The sequence below is a fragment of the Trichosurus vulpecula genome, chromosome 4 (genome assembly GCF_011100635.1).
Source record: "Trichosurus vulpecula isolate mTriVul1 chromosome 4, mTriVul1.pri, whole genome shotgun sequence".
Classification (NCBI taxonomy): domain Eukaryota; kingdom Metazoa; phylum Chordata; class Mammalia; order Diprotodontia; family Phalangeridae; genus Trichosurus; species Trichosurus vulpecula.
Genome location: NC_050576.1, coordinates 422720631 through 422741307, shown reverse-complemented (window position 1 = coordinate 422741307; position 20677 = coordinate 422720631). Strand labels below are relative to the sequence as shown.

General features: G+C 36.8%; 1 protein-coding gene across 1 annotated transcript in view; it reads left to right on the top strand.

The window, feature by feature from the left end:
- The window catches only part of LOC118847366 (roundabout homolog 2-like), a 76273-nt gene extending 57145 nt beyond the window's left edge, over window positions 1–19128 (top strand). The window contains exon 2 of the mRNA XM_036755819.1: window positions 18794–19128. Within this exon, the coding sequence (XP_036611714.1) occupies window positions 18794–19128 (335 nt within the window). The remainder of the gene's footprint in view (window positions 1–18793) is intronic.
- Window positions 19129–20677: the final 1549 nt, after the last annotated feature.

Below are 20677 nucleotides of genomic sequence, written 5' to 3'. Positions count from 1 at the left end.
AATGCTGTTCTCCTGAGACAGCTTCAAAACCACACGCATTGGCCAGAAACAGGATAGTATTGTAAGATCAGACTTTATAGAAAAACTACAGGATTTTTAATAAAAAATTAAAACATTTAAATTTTGAAATTTAAATCAAGGCCTAGGTTTTTTGTTATAAAATACTTTTTATAAGACTAAAATTGTTCCTCACTCTCAAGATTTCTTTTAAAGTTCTTTTCTTTGTACAATTAGTACTTCACACTATGTGCCAGGTCTGTAGAAGGTGCTTGATAAATACTGGTTCACTTTTAGTCTTTCCTTGTGCCTTTTGTTAGTACTATATTATTACTACAGTGATAGTAGTAATAGTAATAACATAACAATAATATGCTAACTACCTTTGTAGATTTATTTTGTATCCTGCTACTTTCTGAAACTATTAATCGACTGGACTAAGTTTTGCCCTGATTCTCCGAGGTTTTCTAAGTAAACCATTATCTCATCTTCAAATGGTGATATTTTTAATTGCTGATGTTTATAATGTACTTCTTTCTCATCTTACTGCCATAGCTAGTCTTTTTAGTGGTACGTCAGTGATAGTGGGGAAAGTTGGCATCCTTGCTTTGCCTTCATAATTAATGAGGATTCCACTGTTTTTCCATTGCAAATTATGCAAGCTTTTTAGAGATGTGTATTACACATGTATACACACAGATATAGACACACTTTTTAATATATGTTTATGTACATGTATACACATATGCATATAAATTGTCTATACGTGTGCTATGTCCTTGAAGGCCTTTTCTCGGTCTATTGATACAGTAACATGGTTTTGTCATTCATATAATTCATTAGGCTAATTGCTTTCTTAATGTTAAATCTTCTTTGTGTCTCTGATATGAATCTCTATTGGTAGTAATGCTATTTTTTTGGTATATTTCTAGGCTACCTTAAAATATTATGTGAAACAACATTAAACTTAAATCCAAACAACTATATTTGCTATTATACATGTTAATTTATCTTAACACATAAATTGCTATGACGTTATTTCATTCCTCTGTCCATATCAAAATCTTTCCTTCTCATTTATTTTTGCTCGTGTATCTATCATTAATGTGTGTGGCTTTTTTTCTAGTTCTGCTGGTTTTTGTTCCACAGTGTTTTATAAAAACCTTTCTGGATCTCTTTCTATTCTTATTATTACCCATCTTAATTGCATGATAGTATTTCACTACATTAATGTACTGCCATTTATTTATCTGCTGTTCCCCATTAGTGGACTTTTTGGTTGCTTCCAGATTTTTGTAATTACATTTACAATGGTTATGAAAATTATATTTGTAAGAATGAAATTGAGTTCAAAAGGTATGATTATTTTTGTTCTGTCAAGTTGTTTCACAAAAAAAGTTTCACAAGTTTCTTTGCTAAGTTTTTATTTAAAATCAATATTCAGTAATGAAAATGGATTATAGTTTTTATGTTTTATTCCTCCCTTAGAGAATGAAAGACAAACAATAACAACTAGAATTATTTTTATCCTTTTTAAAGGTAGCTTTGATAGAATACCCTTTTTCTAAATTAAGAGGCATAATTTCATAGTATAATTATTAATTACACTTTTCTAAATTAATAGGAATAGTTTCATACCATAAATATTTATGAATTAATTCTCTGTAAATATTTGGTAGAATTTACTTGCAAACCTACCTGGATCAAGATCCTTTCCTTTTACCTCTTTTGATAGTTGATTGGTGGTTTGTTTAATGTTTTTCTATGATTGGGTTAGTATCTATACTTCTTGTTTTACTAACTTAAGAATTTATATTTTTCCATGTAATTATCCATTCCCTTTAAGTTCTCAATTCTGTTTGCATGTAATTATGTGTATGTGTCTATGTATACACGCACACACACAGACACATATACATTTCTGTTTATTTTCTTTGTTTCATCTATTATGACTTTATAGGATTCATTTTAGGGGCTCATAAAAGTAGCTAATAGCTTATTAATTTGCTAATTCTCTTTAAAAATTTTTTGTTCACCATTTCTGTAAGTAGTTATTTAGTCTTTCATTTTCAGTTTTGTCTAAAACCATTGAATTAAGTATCCAAAAGTATGATATCTATGATATATGAGGAATTTATACAATGAGACAACGCTAAATCTCAATACGTAAGTGGGCAGGGAATGGAAACTAATGAAGAATCATATAAAAAACTCTCAAGATTATTGATGTGAGAATTCCAGATTGAAACAACTCTGAGGAAAAATTGGCAATAATGATAAAAATATTTAGTCAATATTGGAGAGGCTGTGGGAAGACAGGCATGTTGACATTGATAGAGCTATTAATTGGCCTAGTCATTTTTAAAATAATTTGGAATTATAGAAGAAACATAATTAAAGTGTTCATACTCTGACCCCATGATCATGTTCTTGGGCATATGCCCTCAAGGGTAAAGGAATAAAAATATCCTATGTAACCAAAATGTGCAAAGCAACAATTTTTATGGTAGCAAAAGACTGGTTTCTAAGTATGGACCCCTTGATTATGGAATGGCTAAACAGATTTTGGCTTATGAATGTAATTGAATATTGTTGTTTTATTAAGAAACGCCAACTATGAGAAATTCCAATAAGAACATGAGAAGCTTCTATGAAGTAATATACACTCATGAAAGAAAAGCTAGGAGAACATTATACACAATAATGTAAAGAAAACAACATTAAATGGCAGCTAATATCAGATGAAATACAGTCTTGGTCCTAGAGGCCAGCTGATAAACCACAGTGCCTTTTTATAGTGAAATGATTAATGTAAAAAGTAAAGGACATGGTTAAAATTTGGCAAAATCACAGAGTCCGTGTATGTAAGGTGGATTTTTTTCAGATACTAGTTCAGAGGATCCATGGCTGTAAACAATCTACTAGTTCCCAGGCTCATAGCTTGTAACAATCTTACCACGCTTGCACATGGTATTATAATCTTAAAAATAATGTAAACATTTGTGCTTAAGTTGTAAACATATATTGTGCTTGCTCTATGCTAAGTCACCATGATATTGTTAAAGTTAATGTAAATTTTGAGGCTGTTGCTGGCAAATTGCCTTCTGTGTGCTCCTCTATAAATCAAGTGAGCACTTGTCAGTAAGTAGGGAATGCACAAGTGGGAGTGTGAATGCTGTACATGTCTCAGATGTTTCAACAATCCGGCTAGCAGCTTCTCTGGGGGTATAAGATCCACCCACAGCCAGCACCCAGAAAGCTGCCAACAGCACAGGTTCTTTTGATCTGCTTAACTAAGGAAAGCAAGGGGAAGGGGTTGACAAGCTTACTTTAATTCAGCATACAAATATCATTCACTTAGCTCAGGGGAAGAGACCAGCACATTGAACTTCAGAGCAAATTGCAAACAAATTACAAATATCAACAGACAGACCAAATACAGATTCATAGTTACCAACATCTAGGTTCAGCCCGGGAGCTCAGAACAAGGGCTGGCCCAGAGTCACGCGTGCCACCATGGCTGTGGGTAAGAGCTCCAAGGAAGAGGAGGCCAACCCCTGGTTTTATATCTTTTTCAGCGTCAGGGGTGAGTCACACATGGGACTCACCCACATGACCTAGAATCATCACAAAGAGGTGACTTAAACCCACGTGGTCTAAGAGCCTCTGCTGTCCCAGACATGTAAACTAGGCCCTTCCTGGAGTTAGCCCCACCTTGGGCCCCACCTTAGTTGCCAATCCACACCCACATAGGTTTTACACCCTAATAGGGGTTTGGGCCTGGGGCTTAGCACTGAGTAAGACTCAATGAAATACACTGAATTACTCAAAGCAAACAAAAGCCAAACTCTTCAAGGGCACTTGTTGAACTAAGTGCTAAGGAGCCCATTTTGCTTACCAACACACTCAACTGGCCCCCATCAAGACTTAGGGGGTGGTGTAGGAGTTGGTGCTCCCATTATCAGAAACCCCCTTGAGAGGAATGAATCAGTTAACCCCTATCATGTCTCCACTGCTGTCCTTCTGGCTGCCTGAATCAAAAGTGAATCTGCTAGAGGCCAGGGCCCAAAAGCTCCTGTGTCTCCTGTCTTACAGTCACATGATTTGAAAGTTGCAAGGGTCTTCAGGGGGAATCTCGTCTACATGAAGAACTCCTCAGTATAGCATATGTGATGAGTGATTATCTGGCTTCTGCTTGAAGACTTCCAAAGGAGAGGAATCCAAGCTCCTTTTGGAGGCAAAGCTGCAACTTTTGTAGAGCTATGATTGGTAGAAAGTTTTTTGTTTCATCATGCAAAAATTGTCCTTTTTGCAACTTCTACCCATTGCTCCTTGTTCTGCCTTCTGGCAACAAACAGATTTTTTCTAATCACTTCTCTGCATGACAATCCTTTTAGATTCATAACAAAGCTATCATAGCTCCTTGGAGTATCCATGTCTCTAGGGTAAACATGCCATAAACTCTAAGTTCTTTATCATGTTGATTGCTCTTCTCTGGACACTATGTCATTTAACCATGAATCCTAAAACTGGATACAGTGCTCTGAATGAGGTCTGACAAGGACAGATTACTATCTATTTTTGGAAGCTACGTCTCAAGATTGCTTTGGTTTTTGGGCTTCCATATCTCATTGTAGACCTCTATTAAGCTTGCAGTCCATTAATACTCACAGATCATTTTTAGAACAAATGCTTTTTTATCCATGCCTCCTACATCTTATGCTTGTGGAGTTGGTCTTTTTTTGTCTCCAGGTATCATTGACAGTATGTCATCAATAACATCTTCCATTTCTTTCAGGCACTGAGGATATGGTTCATTTGGGCCAGGGGACAATTCATCAAAGGCAGCGAAGTGTTCTCTTTCCTCTTTACTTATATTGGGTGTCAACTTGTTAGTCATTTTCATTCTATCATTTTCTGTGTAAAGCTCATTCTGCTTTGTAGAGAAACAAATTCAGAATTGAGCTCTACCTTCTCTCTGTTGTCAGTTATTATTCCTCTTCACTCTCAGCAAAGTTCCTATATTTTCTTTGATACTCTTTAAAAAAAAATCCTAGTATAAACAAAAGGGTCGTTATTATCTGCCATCCTTTGTCACCCTCATCTCATTTTGAGTTGAGAAATCCTGAAGATTTTTTACTGGACCATGCCATCTTCATATCTTCTTCTTTATTCCAACTTTTCTTCCATTTTCTCTGTATTTCTCTTTTTAAATCTAAACAGGTTGTTGAGTTTCCTTTAAATCCAAATTGATCTCTTTAGACAATGCAATTTCCACGCCACCCCACCCCCCATTGAGATTATTTCCCTTAGCTTCTTTAGAATTCCATTCCTGAGCATCCCTCAACTCTCCTGACTTCCCCTGAAACATTTTTGTCCATTGCAATCTACCTGCCTTTCCTGTGAACCCATTAAAATCTGCTTTACAAAGTCTAGGGTGCATATCAGATTATGCCTAGCTTTGTTCTTTTTTATCATTAATTCTAGAATGGAGTAGTCATTTCCTCCCAAGGTTCCCATCTTTTCTACTCCAGCAACTATTTCCTCCCTGTTAATAAGAATCAGACTTGAAAATAGAATTTCCCCTTGTTGGTTCATCTACCTTTTGAAGGATTGAATAACTACTTAGGCAAGTCAAAAAGTTACTGTGTGTCCTGATTTTGTCTGAGAGAGAATGCCTCAGCAGATGCCTGAATACTTGAAATCCTCCATCACTACAATATGATGCCACTGTGTAATGCTTGGGATTTGTTTGCCCAAATCCTCATATATTTCTTCTTTTATTGGTCAGATGCCATATTCCAAATGACAGAAGTTACTTCTATTTTTCCCTTCTTATGCCTTCACCAATACTCTCCATTATGTTTCCCCCTCTGGTTCCTAGATTTCCACATACCCTCCTGCCACATATGTACATACATACATACATAAAGGCATACAAATTTCATTTAAGTGACTTTAGAAGGACCTTAGGGCTATTTCCTGGTCAGATATGATGGCTAGGATTTAAGAACCTGATATAGGGAGAAGTAAGGGAAGAAAAGAGAAACTAAAACAGAAATATGATAGAAACAAAATAGAAAAATGAAACTCTCCCCAATCCCCTCATGCTACCAAGAGTGACTGAATATGGGAGAATAGAGACCAGGTTCAATCCTACCCTCTCGCTCAAACCTTTTGAAGGACCAAGTCCTGAATCTAAATGATCACCTAGTCCCACCATGTGGTAGATGATGCTAAATTTTTGCAATTCTTTTGATAGAAAGAGTACACGAGGAGAAGCAGTACCAGGGAACATCTGGGTCATAGCAGAGATGATGATGCTTCCAGCACAGTCATCTGTCCTTATCATGGGTTAAGAAGAATTCCCCTGTGTCAACCTCTTGATTAGTGCTCTCAGGTCCACAAGCCAGAACCTCCTCTTACCTCCTGGGGAGCCCCATAAGAGTTGGAAATACAAAGTATTCACACCATTAGAGGGCTTAGAGGGACTGCCCCCTCTTCTGTGGGGACGAGGCAGACACTTTCATCTTCTCTTGTTGCCAGAAAGCAAACTGTTTCCCAACAATGCTACCCCTTTATTCCTCCTAGCCCTCCCTGGGGAGGAGTTGTACAATAACCACGGCATGCTTTACTGGCAGCAATTAGGTGAGTAGCAATTAGGAGAGACCAATTAGTTCTGGATGACATTAAGCACTGGGCTACTTTGGGCCTAACTTTTGCCACTTCCTATGCCAGTGCCTATTTTGTTGCCACTGGGAACTTCTGCTGACATCCACCACTACCCTTGGTGCTCACATCTCTCCCTTTATCTCTTCCTCTCTCTCTTTCTCTCTCTCTCTCTCTCTCACACACACACACACACACACACACACACACACACACACACACCCCACTGCTGAGCCCTGTGTTTCTGCTTGCTGCCCCCTCTGCCAAGGTCAACTGCTACCCACCACATAGAGTAAGACAGCTTCCAAGGTCAACTGCTACCCACCACATAGAGTAAGACAGCTTCCACTGCCAGGACCTGAACTCTGCTGCTTTATTTTGGGGACAGAATGTTTGGTGGGCCTGAGGGCTATTTCACTGTCATTGCTTGGTTCTGACTGTTCCCCCCCCCCCCCCCCCCCCCCCCCCCCCCCCCCCGTGGCAGGCCTTATACACAGAACATGTTTACAATGGTCTTTTCTTACAGAATGGCACAGGCAGTTACCCTGTCTAATCTCGCAGGGCATTGAGTGAGTGATGTTGTTTACAAAACAACTACCATCTCCAAAGAAATAACCTAAAGTATCACCAGAATCATGAAGGCCCAGCCAGGTTCACTTTCCTCTGCACTGCCCATTCCCCACTTCAAGTTTGTTCTGTTTCAATTCGGCAGGACTAGGCCAAATAATGGGATGGGGCATTTACTTTGGGCATCGCAGCAACCCTGGCTACAGCCATAACCATAGTGTATTTCCAGGATTGGCCTGAAAAGCTGAAGATCATGTTACAAAGCCAGAAACTTATTTTTTTTTGAAGCAAGGCTTCCTGTTTACTTTAAACAGAAATAATTTTCTTTCTCCTTGGTTCTCTATCAAATAATTGGAAACATGTGCTAGATCTTTTGTTTTTATGACAATGGAGCACTAATCTTAATTCACTTGAAGGGAAAATAAACTACCATGTGGAATTGCTCAAACACATAAGTAGTGCTTTTAGCACTTTTTTTTCTGTGTTGTTTCTGATTTAAATGTATTTTCATTAGAAAGGAGGAAGCTGACAATGCTGTTGTGTACTGAGGTGGGATGACCGTCTTGTAAGTTCCTTTAGGCTGTTTGTAAATTGCAGTGAATATTTCCTGGGAATGCTTTAGTAGTACTCATTGAACTAAAGTTGTCTTGAGGAGATGAAACAAGTACTTTATCTTACAAATGTTGGCCCATCACATCCAGAAACTCCAAGTGGCATTTTAGAGACAATTTTCTTTTTCTCTCTCTTCTTCCTCTTCCTTGAAACCCAGTAATCACCAAGAATTCAAGAGTTGAAAAGATATATGTACAGGATTGCATTTTGCTTCATTCTAAATTAAGCATAGCCCGTTGATCAAAGTGGGCACAGTCCTTGTGGTCATACTAAATGAAATACATTCATTTCAGCTTAGAATAGTTTGAGGCAAAATAGCAAGCAGAAATATTTTGGAGACTTTGAAATGTAATATAAATGCATGTCAGTCTGGCAAAACTTAATTTATCTTAGTAATCTTAGCATCTTAGTAAGACAAATGTAAGAATGAACCATGGGAAATAGAAAAAAATAGTGTTATTTCAACATTATAAAAGAATAACTTTCGGCAGTTTTTTAAAAACTTACTATTTCTCACAAAGCGTTATATCCTACTACATAATATATTTCTTTCATATCACTTAAGGCTTGACTTTGTGGACTTTGGGAATGAAAACCATGTTTATTTCATAAGTGTAGGAGACATAGTATTCACTGGCCAACACAACTCGCTCCCCCCCCCCCCCCACAGCCTAGTTTTGTCCTTTGAAGGCATGCAAATGAATGAAGACATCATTTGGCCTCCAAGTTACTTTATCCTGCCTTGGTCATAGGGTGTCATTTAAGTCATTGTCCTGCGGTCAGTGACCTATAATATTTTTGAAAGCGTGACCAAGTAAAATAGCAACCGCTTTGTGTAAATTATTTGTAATATTTCACATTATCTAAAAACATCTTTGGTTGTGTTGCTGTGATCTGTAATGCACATTAATGTTCTCCTTTATTTTGCAAATGTTCACTTGGATTATGACAGCTAATGTGAAATCACTGCAGTCCATCTTGTCAGTGACTATTTAGAATTCTCAAACCTGAAGGTTATTTCTAGAGCCATATAAAACCAGTGTGGTGAAAGTGAAAATTATTAGGCAGATTTTATTAAAAACAACTTTGTGAAGACAGGTTGGTATTTAGCAGATATTGCCTTTTAATTTAGTCAATCAGGCTGTCTTCCAAGCCTGACATACTCCCTCCTCTGCCTTTTATAATTTCTGGTTCCTTCAAAGCCCAGCTTGATACTACCTGCTACACGAAGTCTTTCCTAATCTCCTCTCCAACCCCAACCCTCAGCTGCTACTGCCTGTCTGCCCCCAAATTAAATTGTATTCATTTTGCATGTTCTTATATGTATTGTTGCCTTCCTCGATACACTGCAAACTTCTTGGAAGCAGGGACCATTTAAGTTTTGTCTTTGTATACCTGGCACGTAGAAAAATGCCAAGGAAACAGTAGGTATCACAGTAGGGACCACAGTGGCTAGAGTATTACACTTACTCCCATCTCTACCAAGTCCCCCTTTTGCTCAGGACTCAATTACTCAATCTAAACAAGGTTCAGTCTCAAATGAGAACATGGTTAGGCTTCCTTTGATTCACACCTTTACCTCATTAAAACTCTACCCTGCTAGTCTGAAGACATTTTACTTACAGGTTGACTTTGGGCTCTTGTCTATGGTTCCCCAGAAAGGGAGGGAGTGCTCACTGTTCAGTATGAATTAACTATAGGAGAGATCTAATTTCCTATCCACAAAAAATACAAAAAGATTGTCACACATTCTTTGATAGCAGCAATGCTAGACGCTCTTATATTGGGCTGGGAGATGACTACTTCAAACTAGCTGAACGTAAAGCCCATTTTGGGATGTTGCTGGTTATCTTCCATTTTATCCTAGCTATGCAGATAGTATCTGAGCCCTTTTATATCTGAGTATATTAAATCTGTGTATATTTCTTCTGGTAAAAAGGGCCAGATGGGTCAATCCTTTGGGGGTTTATTTTCCCTAAGAGTACTTTAAAGCACGGTAGTTTCAGGGGACTGCTCCTCTGCCCTCTGAAACAAAAGGAACCAGGACCTTCAGGACCTTTGGACTTCTTAAAGATACAGGATCTTCTCCAAGCCTGGAACATCCATTTCAAGATAGACTCTTGTTTACTTAATATCAGAAAGGAACAAACACAAAAGCATAAAATGTGTCCAGGGAACCAGATGCCAGATTGCCTATTTGAGTCTCTCTGCTTCAAATGCCACATGGGCAAGGTTGGCATGATTGTGGGGTTGGGGAATGACTATCCCTAATCCCTTTCACCCCAGGGCAATATAGAAGTTAGATGATGCCACTTGGAATGTCAAAGGTAGATACAGCTAGCCAGAAGCTTTCTGTCCTTTAAAATGACCTTCATTCCCCCGCCCCACTACTGTTGAAGGGTGAAAAAGAACCAAGACGGCGCTCCTGGTTTTTGGCATCATACCAAAGTGCTAAATCCTTTCAGTCCTGGGCCACCATATAACTAGAAACAGTAAAGAAATTTATTACCTCCAAAAGGCCCAAGCACTCAGTAATCACCACGTTTTGGGAGTCTCTGGCAGTTTTCAGGGGAGCTCTGGGCACATGCTCCCTGGAATGACCACTACAGGTCAATTCAGCCTTTGTTATAGGTGCTTCGTACATGCTTGTTGATTAATTGGTTTCATTTTAAAGAATTCAAGTACAAAGGAAAGAAATGTATAAATCTATACGTAGACACTTCATATTTTAAAATAATTTAATGATAGGAGAGTTAGTAAGCCATAGTTAAAACAGCATAGCTGTCAGAAGACCTTAGCTCTGGTCATGGCTATGTGACTGGGAAATTTGCTGAAACTTAATTCAGTTGGCTTATCTATAGAAATCATTATGTTAGGCCACATTGTTTCTAAGATCCTTTTTAGGGATAAAATATTCCAAATCTGTAGTTGACATAGTGGAAGAGAATTTTAAAGAAAAAGGTTTAATTGCTTTTAGGCATTAGTATATTAAAATTTTAATTCTCAACAGAAATATGGTACAGTGGAAAGAACACTGAACTTGGAGTCATATGTCCTGAGTCATTACAAACTGGGCAAATCACTTAACCTCTCTCATCCTCAGCCTCTGAAAAATTGAGGAGGTTGGATTAGATGATCAATAAAGTCCCGACAAGGGTGGGATGATAACTTTCATATTTGTCTGAATGATCTTGAATTCCTTCTACTCTCCAACAAAAATCCCTAATTATGATCAGTATAATTACATTGTTCTTACAGCAAAAGCGATTTTTTTGTTTGAACTACTAAAAGCTTTGGCACTTTAAAATGCAAGTATGAATTAAATATGCTTGTTTGTAATGCTATCTAAAAAATCTGGTAATTTTAGTTGCGCAATTTTTCTAGGGCGCTTTTAACCTATATCCTCCTCCATGGTTTGAATTCCTGATCCCAAGTAGTTCTGACACATAATTCAGTTCCATGCTATAAGAATAAGTCACAGAATTGTTTTGACACATTGTTGTGGACACTCTTACAGATGAGATGCAGCAAACGTATTGCTTCCCCTCCCGTTCCAGTAGAATATAAGCAGACGTGGACTGCTTGGTTATTGTCTTACACACTTAATAAATGCTTGCTGAATTGAATTGAATTTGAAATTATATTTACACTCTGTTTCCTAATGCCATATTTCAAAATCTAAGTATTAATGTTAAAATATTTTTAAAATAAGTATATTTGCAACTATTAGGAACATATTTCTTGATAAAGGTAGTTGATATGATTTATTTACTCTATTACTTATACACACACACTTTTTTGGGGAGGCAATCAGGGTTAAGTGATTTGCCCAGGGTCACACTGATAGTACATTTCTGAGGTCAAATTTGAACTCAGGTCCTCCTGATTCCAGGGCTGGTGCTCTATCCACTGTGCCACCTATCTGCACCATTTACTTTTTTAACTAGTAACTATTAAGTACTTACTCTGTGCTAGTCCTACACCTTGATGTTTTTGTAAATAACCATAATTGGTTATTAGAGTATATTATTTATGCTCTGGTTTAAAAGATCTCTGTAAATACAACCATTACTCATTTTTTTTTGAAAGGGAAAAAAGTAGTATTGTTCCATGATTGGTAGTTTTTCTAAACCAGTCAATAAATTCGCTCAGTATGGACTTTTTATTCTTTATTTTTAGATACAGGATAGAAGAAGATTGGAAGGAGTTGCTATATAACCTCAGTTATAGAATCATATAATATTCCTATTCTTTCTATTTATCTAGCAGCGTCAAACTCAAATAGAAATGGATCCCTTTGGGTATATTGACTTAGAAAACCACAAATTAACATTAACCATGTTGTATTGTACTTTTATTTATTTTGTTAAACATCTTAATCTGCTTAGGACCCCACTGAGTTTTGCAGGTTGCCAGGGACCAGCAAGTTTGATACCTCTGATACATAATCTTGTTAAACCATGTTCAATTTTTGGAGATTTTTTTAAAAAAAGTATTTCCTCATCTTTCCATATTCCTGCATATACGCAGTATACCCACTGCGAAATATAATATATTGAGGGCTTAGAATCTTCCCATTTAGGATGAAAGTTCATTAAGTACAGTGTTTAACTCTTGCCTATGCATCCCCAGTATTTAGCACAATGTCTGGCACATTAAGTAAAGACTTAATAAGTGCTTGTTGGTTGATTGATTGATCAGGAATTTAAAAAAAAAGTCATGCTAGTTATTGTGACATGTACATGGAAATATATGTTGAAGTATTAGGAGAAAATCATTTTTTGGAAGGTTTTTGAAAAATTCTTTTTCATTCTTTATTTTTTTTCTCATGTCCAATGTTGGATTTTTTCCTCTAACTTCTTGGTATATGTTGGTTTTTATTGTTCCTATTACCTAGCAAAGAGGGAAATAAAAAAATATATTAAATAATATTAAATGTTCTGAATAAAGTTGTTTTAAGTTAGAATAGCTTTTCCTCGAGGAAGAATTTTATTTTTTTAAAAGGAGAGAAGAGAAAATTTGAGCAAATTAAATGGCAGCCATCCTTTGTAGTCAGCCTTGATAACCAACTTCTTTGTTCCCTGAAATAATTTATACTTGTGATGAAAAATACTCCAAATCTATATAATTTTTATTTTGTAATATTTTTCCCAATTATATGTAAAAAAATTTTTAACATCAGTTTTTAAAAAAAATTGATTTCCAAATTCTCTCCCTCCTTTCCTTTCCTCCCCCCTCATTGATAAGGCAAGCAATTTTACATAGGCTTTATTTGTGCCATCATGCAAAACATATATCCATGTTAGTCATGTTATAAAAAGAAAATGCAGACCCCTCCAAAAAACCCAAGAAAAAGAGAGAAAGTTAAAAAAACGGTATGCTTCAATCTGCATTCAGACCCCATCAGTTCTTTCTCTGGAAGTAGACAACCTCATTATAGTCCTTTGGAATTGTCTTGGATCATTGTATTACTTAGAATAGCTAAGTCATTCACAGATGATCGTTAATTGCTGTACTGTGTGCACTGTTCTCCTGGTTCTTCTCAGTTCACTTTGTATCAGTTCATTTAAGTCTTTCCAGGTTCTCAAGGTATGCTGCTCATCATTTCTTACAGCACAATGGTATTCCATCACAGTTACATACCACACTTACTTCAGCCATTCCCCAATTGATGGGCATTCCCCTGATTTCCAATTCTTTGCCCCCACAAAAAGAGCTGACATAAATATTATTCTACATATAGGTCCTTTTTCCTTTTAAAAAATCTCTTTGGGATACAGACCTAGTCATGGAATTGCTGGGTCAAAGAGTGCCCATTGTTTTATAGCCCGTGGACATAGTCCCAAATTGCTCTCCAGAATGACTAGATCAGTTCACAACTCTACCAACAGTGCTTTAGTGTCCCAATTTTCCCACATCCCCTTCAACATTTGTCATTTTTCTTTTCTGTCAAGTTAGCAAATCTGATAGGTGTGCTGTAGTACCTCAGAGTTGTTTTAATTTGCATTTCTCTGATCGATAGTGATTTAGAGCATTTTTTCATATGACTCTAGATAGCTTTGATTTCTTCTTCTGAAAACTGCCTGTTCATATCCTTTGACCATTTATGAATTAGAGAATGACTTGTATTCTTATAGATTTGACTCAGTTCTCTCCATATTTGAGAAATGAGGCCTTTATCAGAGAAGCTTGCTGAAAATTTTTTTCACAGTTATGATTACTATGTATTTCCCTTCATCCTAGTTCCCCCCTCTTTATCCTATTCTCTGTCTCCTTTTATGGGGTCCATCCTCAAAAATGTTTTCCTTCTGACTGCTACCTCCTCCAATCTGCCCTCATTTCTATCAGTCTCTCCTCTTCCCCTCTTGCTTTTCTATAGGGTAAGAGATTTTTATACCCAAATGTGTGTATGTTATTTATTCTCTCTTTGCCAATTTTGATGAGAGTAAAGTTCAAGTGCTACTCCCTACCTACATTCTCTTCCCTTCCACTGTAAAAGCTATTTCAGACCTTTTTTATGTGAGATAATTTACCCCATTTTATCTCTCCCTTTCCCCTTCTCCCAGGGCATTCCTCTTTCTTACCCCTTAATTTTATTTTTTTAGACGTCATCCCATGATATTCAACTCACACCCATACCTTCTGTCTATCTATACTTCTAAATGCCTTAATAATGATAAAGTTCTTAGGAATTACAAGTAGTATCTTCCTATATAGGAATGTTAACACTTTAAACTTATTGAATCCTCTATGATTTCTCTTTTCTGTTTACCTTCTCTTGTCTTGTATTTCCAAGTCAAATTTTCTTTTCAGCTCCAGTCTTTTCATCAAGAATGCTTGAAAGTCTTCCATATTATTGGATATCACCCTTTGGAATGTCACATTCCAAGGCCTCTAATCCTTAATGTGGAAGCTGCTAAATTTCGTGTTATCCTGACTGTGGTTTTATAGTATTTGAATTATTTCTTTCTGCATGCCTACAATATTTTCTCCTTGATCTGAGAGCTCTGGAATTTGGCTAGAATATTCCTGGGAATTTTCATTTTGGGATCTCTTTCAGGGGATGATTGGTGGAGCCTTTCCGTTTCTATTTTGCCCTCTGGATTTAAGACAACAGAGCAGTTTTTCTGAATAATTTCTTGAAATGTGATGTCTAGGTGCCTTTTTTTAGATTATGGTTTTCAGGTAGTCCAGTAATTCTTAAATTATCTCCTTCGATCTATTTTCTAGGCCAGTTGTTTTCCCACTGAGACATTTCACATTTTCTTCTATTTTTTCATTCTTTTGGTTTTGTTTTATTGTTTCTTAATGTCGCATGGAACCATTAGCTTCCACTTGCCCAATTCTAATTTTAGGCACTTATTTGCTTCAGTGAACTTTTTGTACCTCTTTTTCCATTTGGCCAATTCTACTTTTATGTAGTTTTCTTCAGTGGATTTTTGTGCCTCTTTTACCAAGCTGTTGACTCTTCTTTCATGATTTTCTTACATCATTCTTATTTCTTTCCCCAATTTTTCCTCTACCTCATTTATTTGATTTTTAAAATCCTTTTTGACCTCTTCCAGGAATTCTCTTTTTTGGGGGGAGATGAGAGCAATTCATATTTTTTCTTGAGGCTTTGGTTGGAGCCATTTGGACTTTTTTTTGTGAGTTTGTGTCTTGATCTTCCCTTTCACCATAGTAACTACCTATGGTCAGACTCTTTTTTGGTGGTTTGGTGATTTTTCTAGCATATTTCTTGACGTTTTAAAAACTTTCTGTTAAGGTTGTGTTCTGCTCCTGGGGTGGAGGGGGTACTATCCCAATCTTCAGGTTTTTCATTCTGCTGTTTTCAGAGCTAGTTCAGGGGGGTCTGTAAGTTTTCAGGTCTTCCACGGTGGTATGATCTAAGGAGTGCTATGGTCACTCTTCTGCTGGCCTGGGCTCTCGTCTGTTAGTGACCACAAGGACTCTTTTCCACTCTTGTCACTGTGACCAGTATCTTTACTCACCTGTGGCCATACTCTCCAATGCTGTAGCGCTGCTCCTTGCTCTGGGACTGTCGCCAGAATCACGTATGGGCAATGCAAGAGAGTATTGCACCCAGTGCCAACAATGTAATCTCCTTGTGACCACTGACTGACCCCTTACTGTCTGTGGGCTGAGAGCTTAGAAGCCTCTGACACTGATCCAGGTGCTCACAAGGCCTGCTGCTGGCCTGCTTGGGTGTGACCTGGGCTTAACCACTTAACTCTACTTCCCTCTTCTCCTCCCAGTGAGACCAGCCTTTCCTGCACCCCTTCCAAGTTATCTTGGGCTGGAAAATTGTTTCACCCTGTTCTTTTGTTTGTTCTGCCTCTCCAGAATTTCTTTTTAGGCATTATTTTAAAGTTGTCTGGAGGGAAGTTTCAGAGAGCTCAGGCAGGTCTCTGCCTTTGCTGCAACATCTTCAAAACTGTAATGATTTTTAGAAGTAAATCCTTAGAGGACATGTTTCTAGACCATTACAATGAGAAATAGACTGTAAAAATGCTTACATTGATGTCTGTTTATATTTCAAATGAAGTTATTGGAACCTTTTCAAATTTAGAAAAAAAAAGAGCTATATCACTCAGGTTACTTTAAATATAATATTAACTTTTGAAGCTAAAAAGTTTAACATCTTTCCATATTTATTCAGCCGAATCGTATATTTGATTTTTATTAAATAATTCCCCCCCTTAGACTAACAGCTTTATTTCCAAATATTCAACTATCCAAGTTGATATATGTTATTCAAATATCCAGCTGTCTACTACCTGAGCCATAAATGCTGAGCATATGAAATCAAATGAGAGTTGGTCATAAAGAGACAGAGACAGAGAGAGGAAGAAGAAGGAGGAAGAGGAGAGGAGAGAGAAGCAGGCCTAGTGGTACATTGGATAGAGTGCTGAAAGTCAGGAAGATGTGTGTTAAAATTCTGCCTTGGATACATATTGCCTTTGTGATCATGGGTAAGTCATTTTGGGCATCTCCCTAAGACTTATCTCCTAAGTTATAGATAATTTAGCATTTCTTTGGTGAAAAAAGTCATGGACCAAGGAGTACTGACATGTTAGATCTGCTATTGGTAATGGGAGAATAAAACGGAGTTACTCCAGACTATATTATTTATCCATGATGCACATGATATCACCAATATGAGTTCCATTGAGTCCCACAGGATTACTTCATTTAAACTGGGCTGCACCTGAGTACAGGTAGTCTCCACTTTTGAATATACAGGCCATATTCAGAAATCTCATTTCAACAAATATTCTGTAAATATAATGTGCATATTAGAAGCTGGGAGAGATGCAAAAATCAAAGAAGACATAGTCTTTAGTCTCATGGATCATAATACCTGTGCTCAGATAAATTTTTGTAACAGCGAGGTTGCTAGCAGCTACTGTGGCTGTGTAAGACCAACAACAGCACACAGAAGGGATGCCAGCACATGTTGTTTGATCTGCTTTTCTAAGGAAAGCAAATTTAAGGGGTTAACAATCTCAGTTTAATTAAACATACATATATCATTCACTTACTTTAGGGGGAAAAGATCAGCACCCTGAACACCAGGGCAAATACAAACAGAAATTAGAAGCATACATTGTAAACAGAGCAAATAACACAAACCAGTCTATCCATAGCAATACATAGTTACCAGAGAAGCACCAACATCTGGGTTATCTATTAAAGCTGGGGGGCTGTTTCAACAGCTTGCCCAGAGTTTCATCACTCTTTCAAAGAGTGTACCCCCACAAGTCAAATGCCACCCTCCTGGTACATATGCCTGTTCAGGGCCCTGAGGGCTGGGGCCAACTTAGCATTTAAGGGTGTGGGAAAGCACCAGATCATATACAAATCAATGATTCTCCCCAGTGCTGAGAAGCATTCCAAGACAAAAAAAAATCCCACTTCACCTGCCCCATTCAAATGAAGACCAGACTTATCAAAGGCACTTGACAGCCTTGCCATCCCAAAAGAGGACAGCAAAAAATCCTGCCCTGATTACCATTACACTTTTACAAAATAAAACATGATGAGCATGTAACAACAACAGAAAACACATAAAAGAGGTACAGAAGAAATAGGTGTTTGAATTCTTAAAAGTGGGGAAAGCTATTACCCCCACTGGAGGATCAAGGAAATCTTTATGTGACTTATGCATTTAAGCTGGACTTTAAATGATACAGGAGATTTAAACATGCAGAACATTCCAGCTGTGGAAACTGGGGTGAACAGAGGTAGTATTAGGATTTATATAAAGTAAATGAAGAGGAGTGAATGGGAGATAGAGTTGGAAATAACAGAGTGAGACAGTTTGTGGAGGATCTTCTGTGGCAGGTTTATTTGGTAAATACTGAGGATACACGGAAGAGTTTTAAGCAGTTATCTGGAAAACATGAATCTTTCTCTACCTGAAGAAGATTGATGTGGCTTGGTATGAATTGTGAATTAGTACAGTAGGAAAAAATATGTATAAGAAAACTTAGTCCCTATGGATCTCACAATATTCACGTGGGCCTTTACTATGAAAATAGATAGAACGGGCTTTATGCCTGTTATGCAGACAGGTTAGGTCACCCTAGCTGGAAGTCCTTTGCAGTAGTTACCAGTGGGGAATATCAAAGACGTGAAACTAAGATATGTGTCTGGAACATTTATATGTCGAGGGGTAGCTTAATAGTTATTTGTATCAAGAATAATGTCTTTTATTGAAGAAGCAAAACGAATAAGTTTGGATTAGATCAGTTGTTTGTCTTTTCATGTATTTAATTTTCTATGATAAGACAGATTTTATATCCAGATTCATTGTGTTTCGTTGAAAGGATGAATAAATGAATGAATGATTTAACTCAGTACATTATATTTATAGAAGAAGAGAAACAGAATAAGGACAAAATAAAAAATGTAAAAAGGTAAGAATTTTTCTATTTTGTGTTTTTAGGATCACGTCTTCGCCAGGAAGATTTTCCTCCCAGGATTGTGGAACATCCTTCAGATGTCATTGTCTCTAAAGGAGAGCCAACAACTCTGAACTGCAAAGCAGAGGGCCGGCCAACTCCTACTATAGAGTGGTATAAAGATGGTGAGAGGGTGGAAACTGACAAAGATGATCCCCGATCCCACCGCATGCTGCTGCCTAGTGGATCTTTATTTTTCTTGCGTATTGTGCATGGACGTAGAAGCAAGCCTGATGAAGGAAACTATGTCTGTGTGGCCAGGAACTATCTTGGTGAGGCAATGAGCCGCAATGCATCTCTGGAAGTGGCATGTAAGTAAGAACAATTACAGTGTTTGAAACACATATGCATTTATTTTTTTTCTGTAAACTTTTATTCAGCCATTTAAAAAAATCAGTAGTTGTGTGACTTAAATTTTTAATTGTCCTTGCCTTTTTCACAGAAATCTTTTCAGTATAATGAAAAATCACTAGTGCTATAAAAGCAGTTACCTATGTTAAAACAATGAACAAGTTGTAGTAATAACAGTAATATTCAAAATATAAGTTATTCTTATGAGAAAATATGGTTAAGGATATGAAGTTGGGTGTGTGAAAATGCAAAGCTTTTCACACTGTTCAAAATACTGTTCTTTTAACTGTGCATACCGAAGTGGTGAGCTGGCATTTTTTTTTTCTCTCGTACTCATCTGAATAAAGATCTTAATATAGACTTTACTCTCTGGGCTAGAGTCTCCTTTTCAACCAGGTTGGAAATAAAAATGAACCCTTGAGTATTACCAAAAACTAAAACTGCTCTTGCATGAGAGTCTCCTAAATTAGGCTTGAATATATACTTTAGATAAATCTTTTAATTTGGACTATATTCCATCTCAGGTAGATTGCAGCCTCTACCTGCATTCTTATTCTTTGGGTTTTTATTCTATTCCTTTTTAAAAGTACTCCATAAATAATTTATGTAATGACACTGAGGCTTACCTCTGGTTCTTTTATTATTTGAGGGATATCTGTATAGTGAACAGGCTGTCTAGCTGTTATTGCTTACTTTACTATTTGACCTGCATAAATAATTTTCTGGTAATAAAACACCTTAATGATGTCTTTCATGCTTTATTTCTTATATTCAAATGATGTTGGTAATAGCCTATATATATATATATATATATATATATATATATATATATATATATATATATATATATATATATATATATATATATATATACCCACTGTGAATGTACCTTTTCATTGCTCATGGGCCACCTGTAATTTTTATTCTTCTGAGTTCATGATGTTCTATGATTTGTAGTCATACTGTATTTTAGGGAGAATATTAATATTAAGAAGATAGTTTTGGCAGCAGTGAACTTTTTGAAATCAATAAAAGTATTTTGAGGATTTGTATTATTATCCCAGTTTTTCTCTTAATATTCTGTTTTTAGTTATTTAAAGTTTAAAAAGATGTTGCTGCTCTTTAGATACAAAGACACTGTCCAGCATACACCAAGACAAACACCTTTACAATATATAGTTTTTTTGGAAAAGAGTTAAGCAAACTTGATTAACTTATCTTACAGAGTAACTACATTCCACTTTTGCAGTTTTTCTTTTTTTTCTTTTTATTTATTTTTCTTTTTTATTTAATATTTGGTATTTTAGTTTTCAACATTGATTTCCACAAGATTTCCACCCTCTTCCCCATTCCAAGATGGCATATATCCCGATTGCCTCATTCCCCAGTCAGCCCTCCCCTCTTACACTGCACTCCCAACCCCATCCCCTTTCCCCTTACTTTCTTGTAGGGCACGATAGATTTCTATGCCCCATTCCCTATATATCTTGTTTCCCAGCTGCATGCAAAAAAACCCA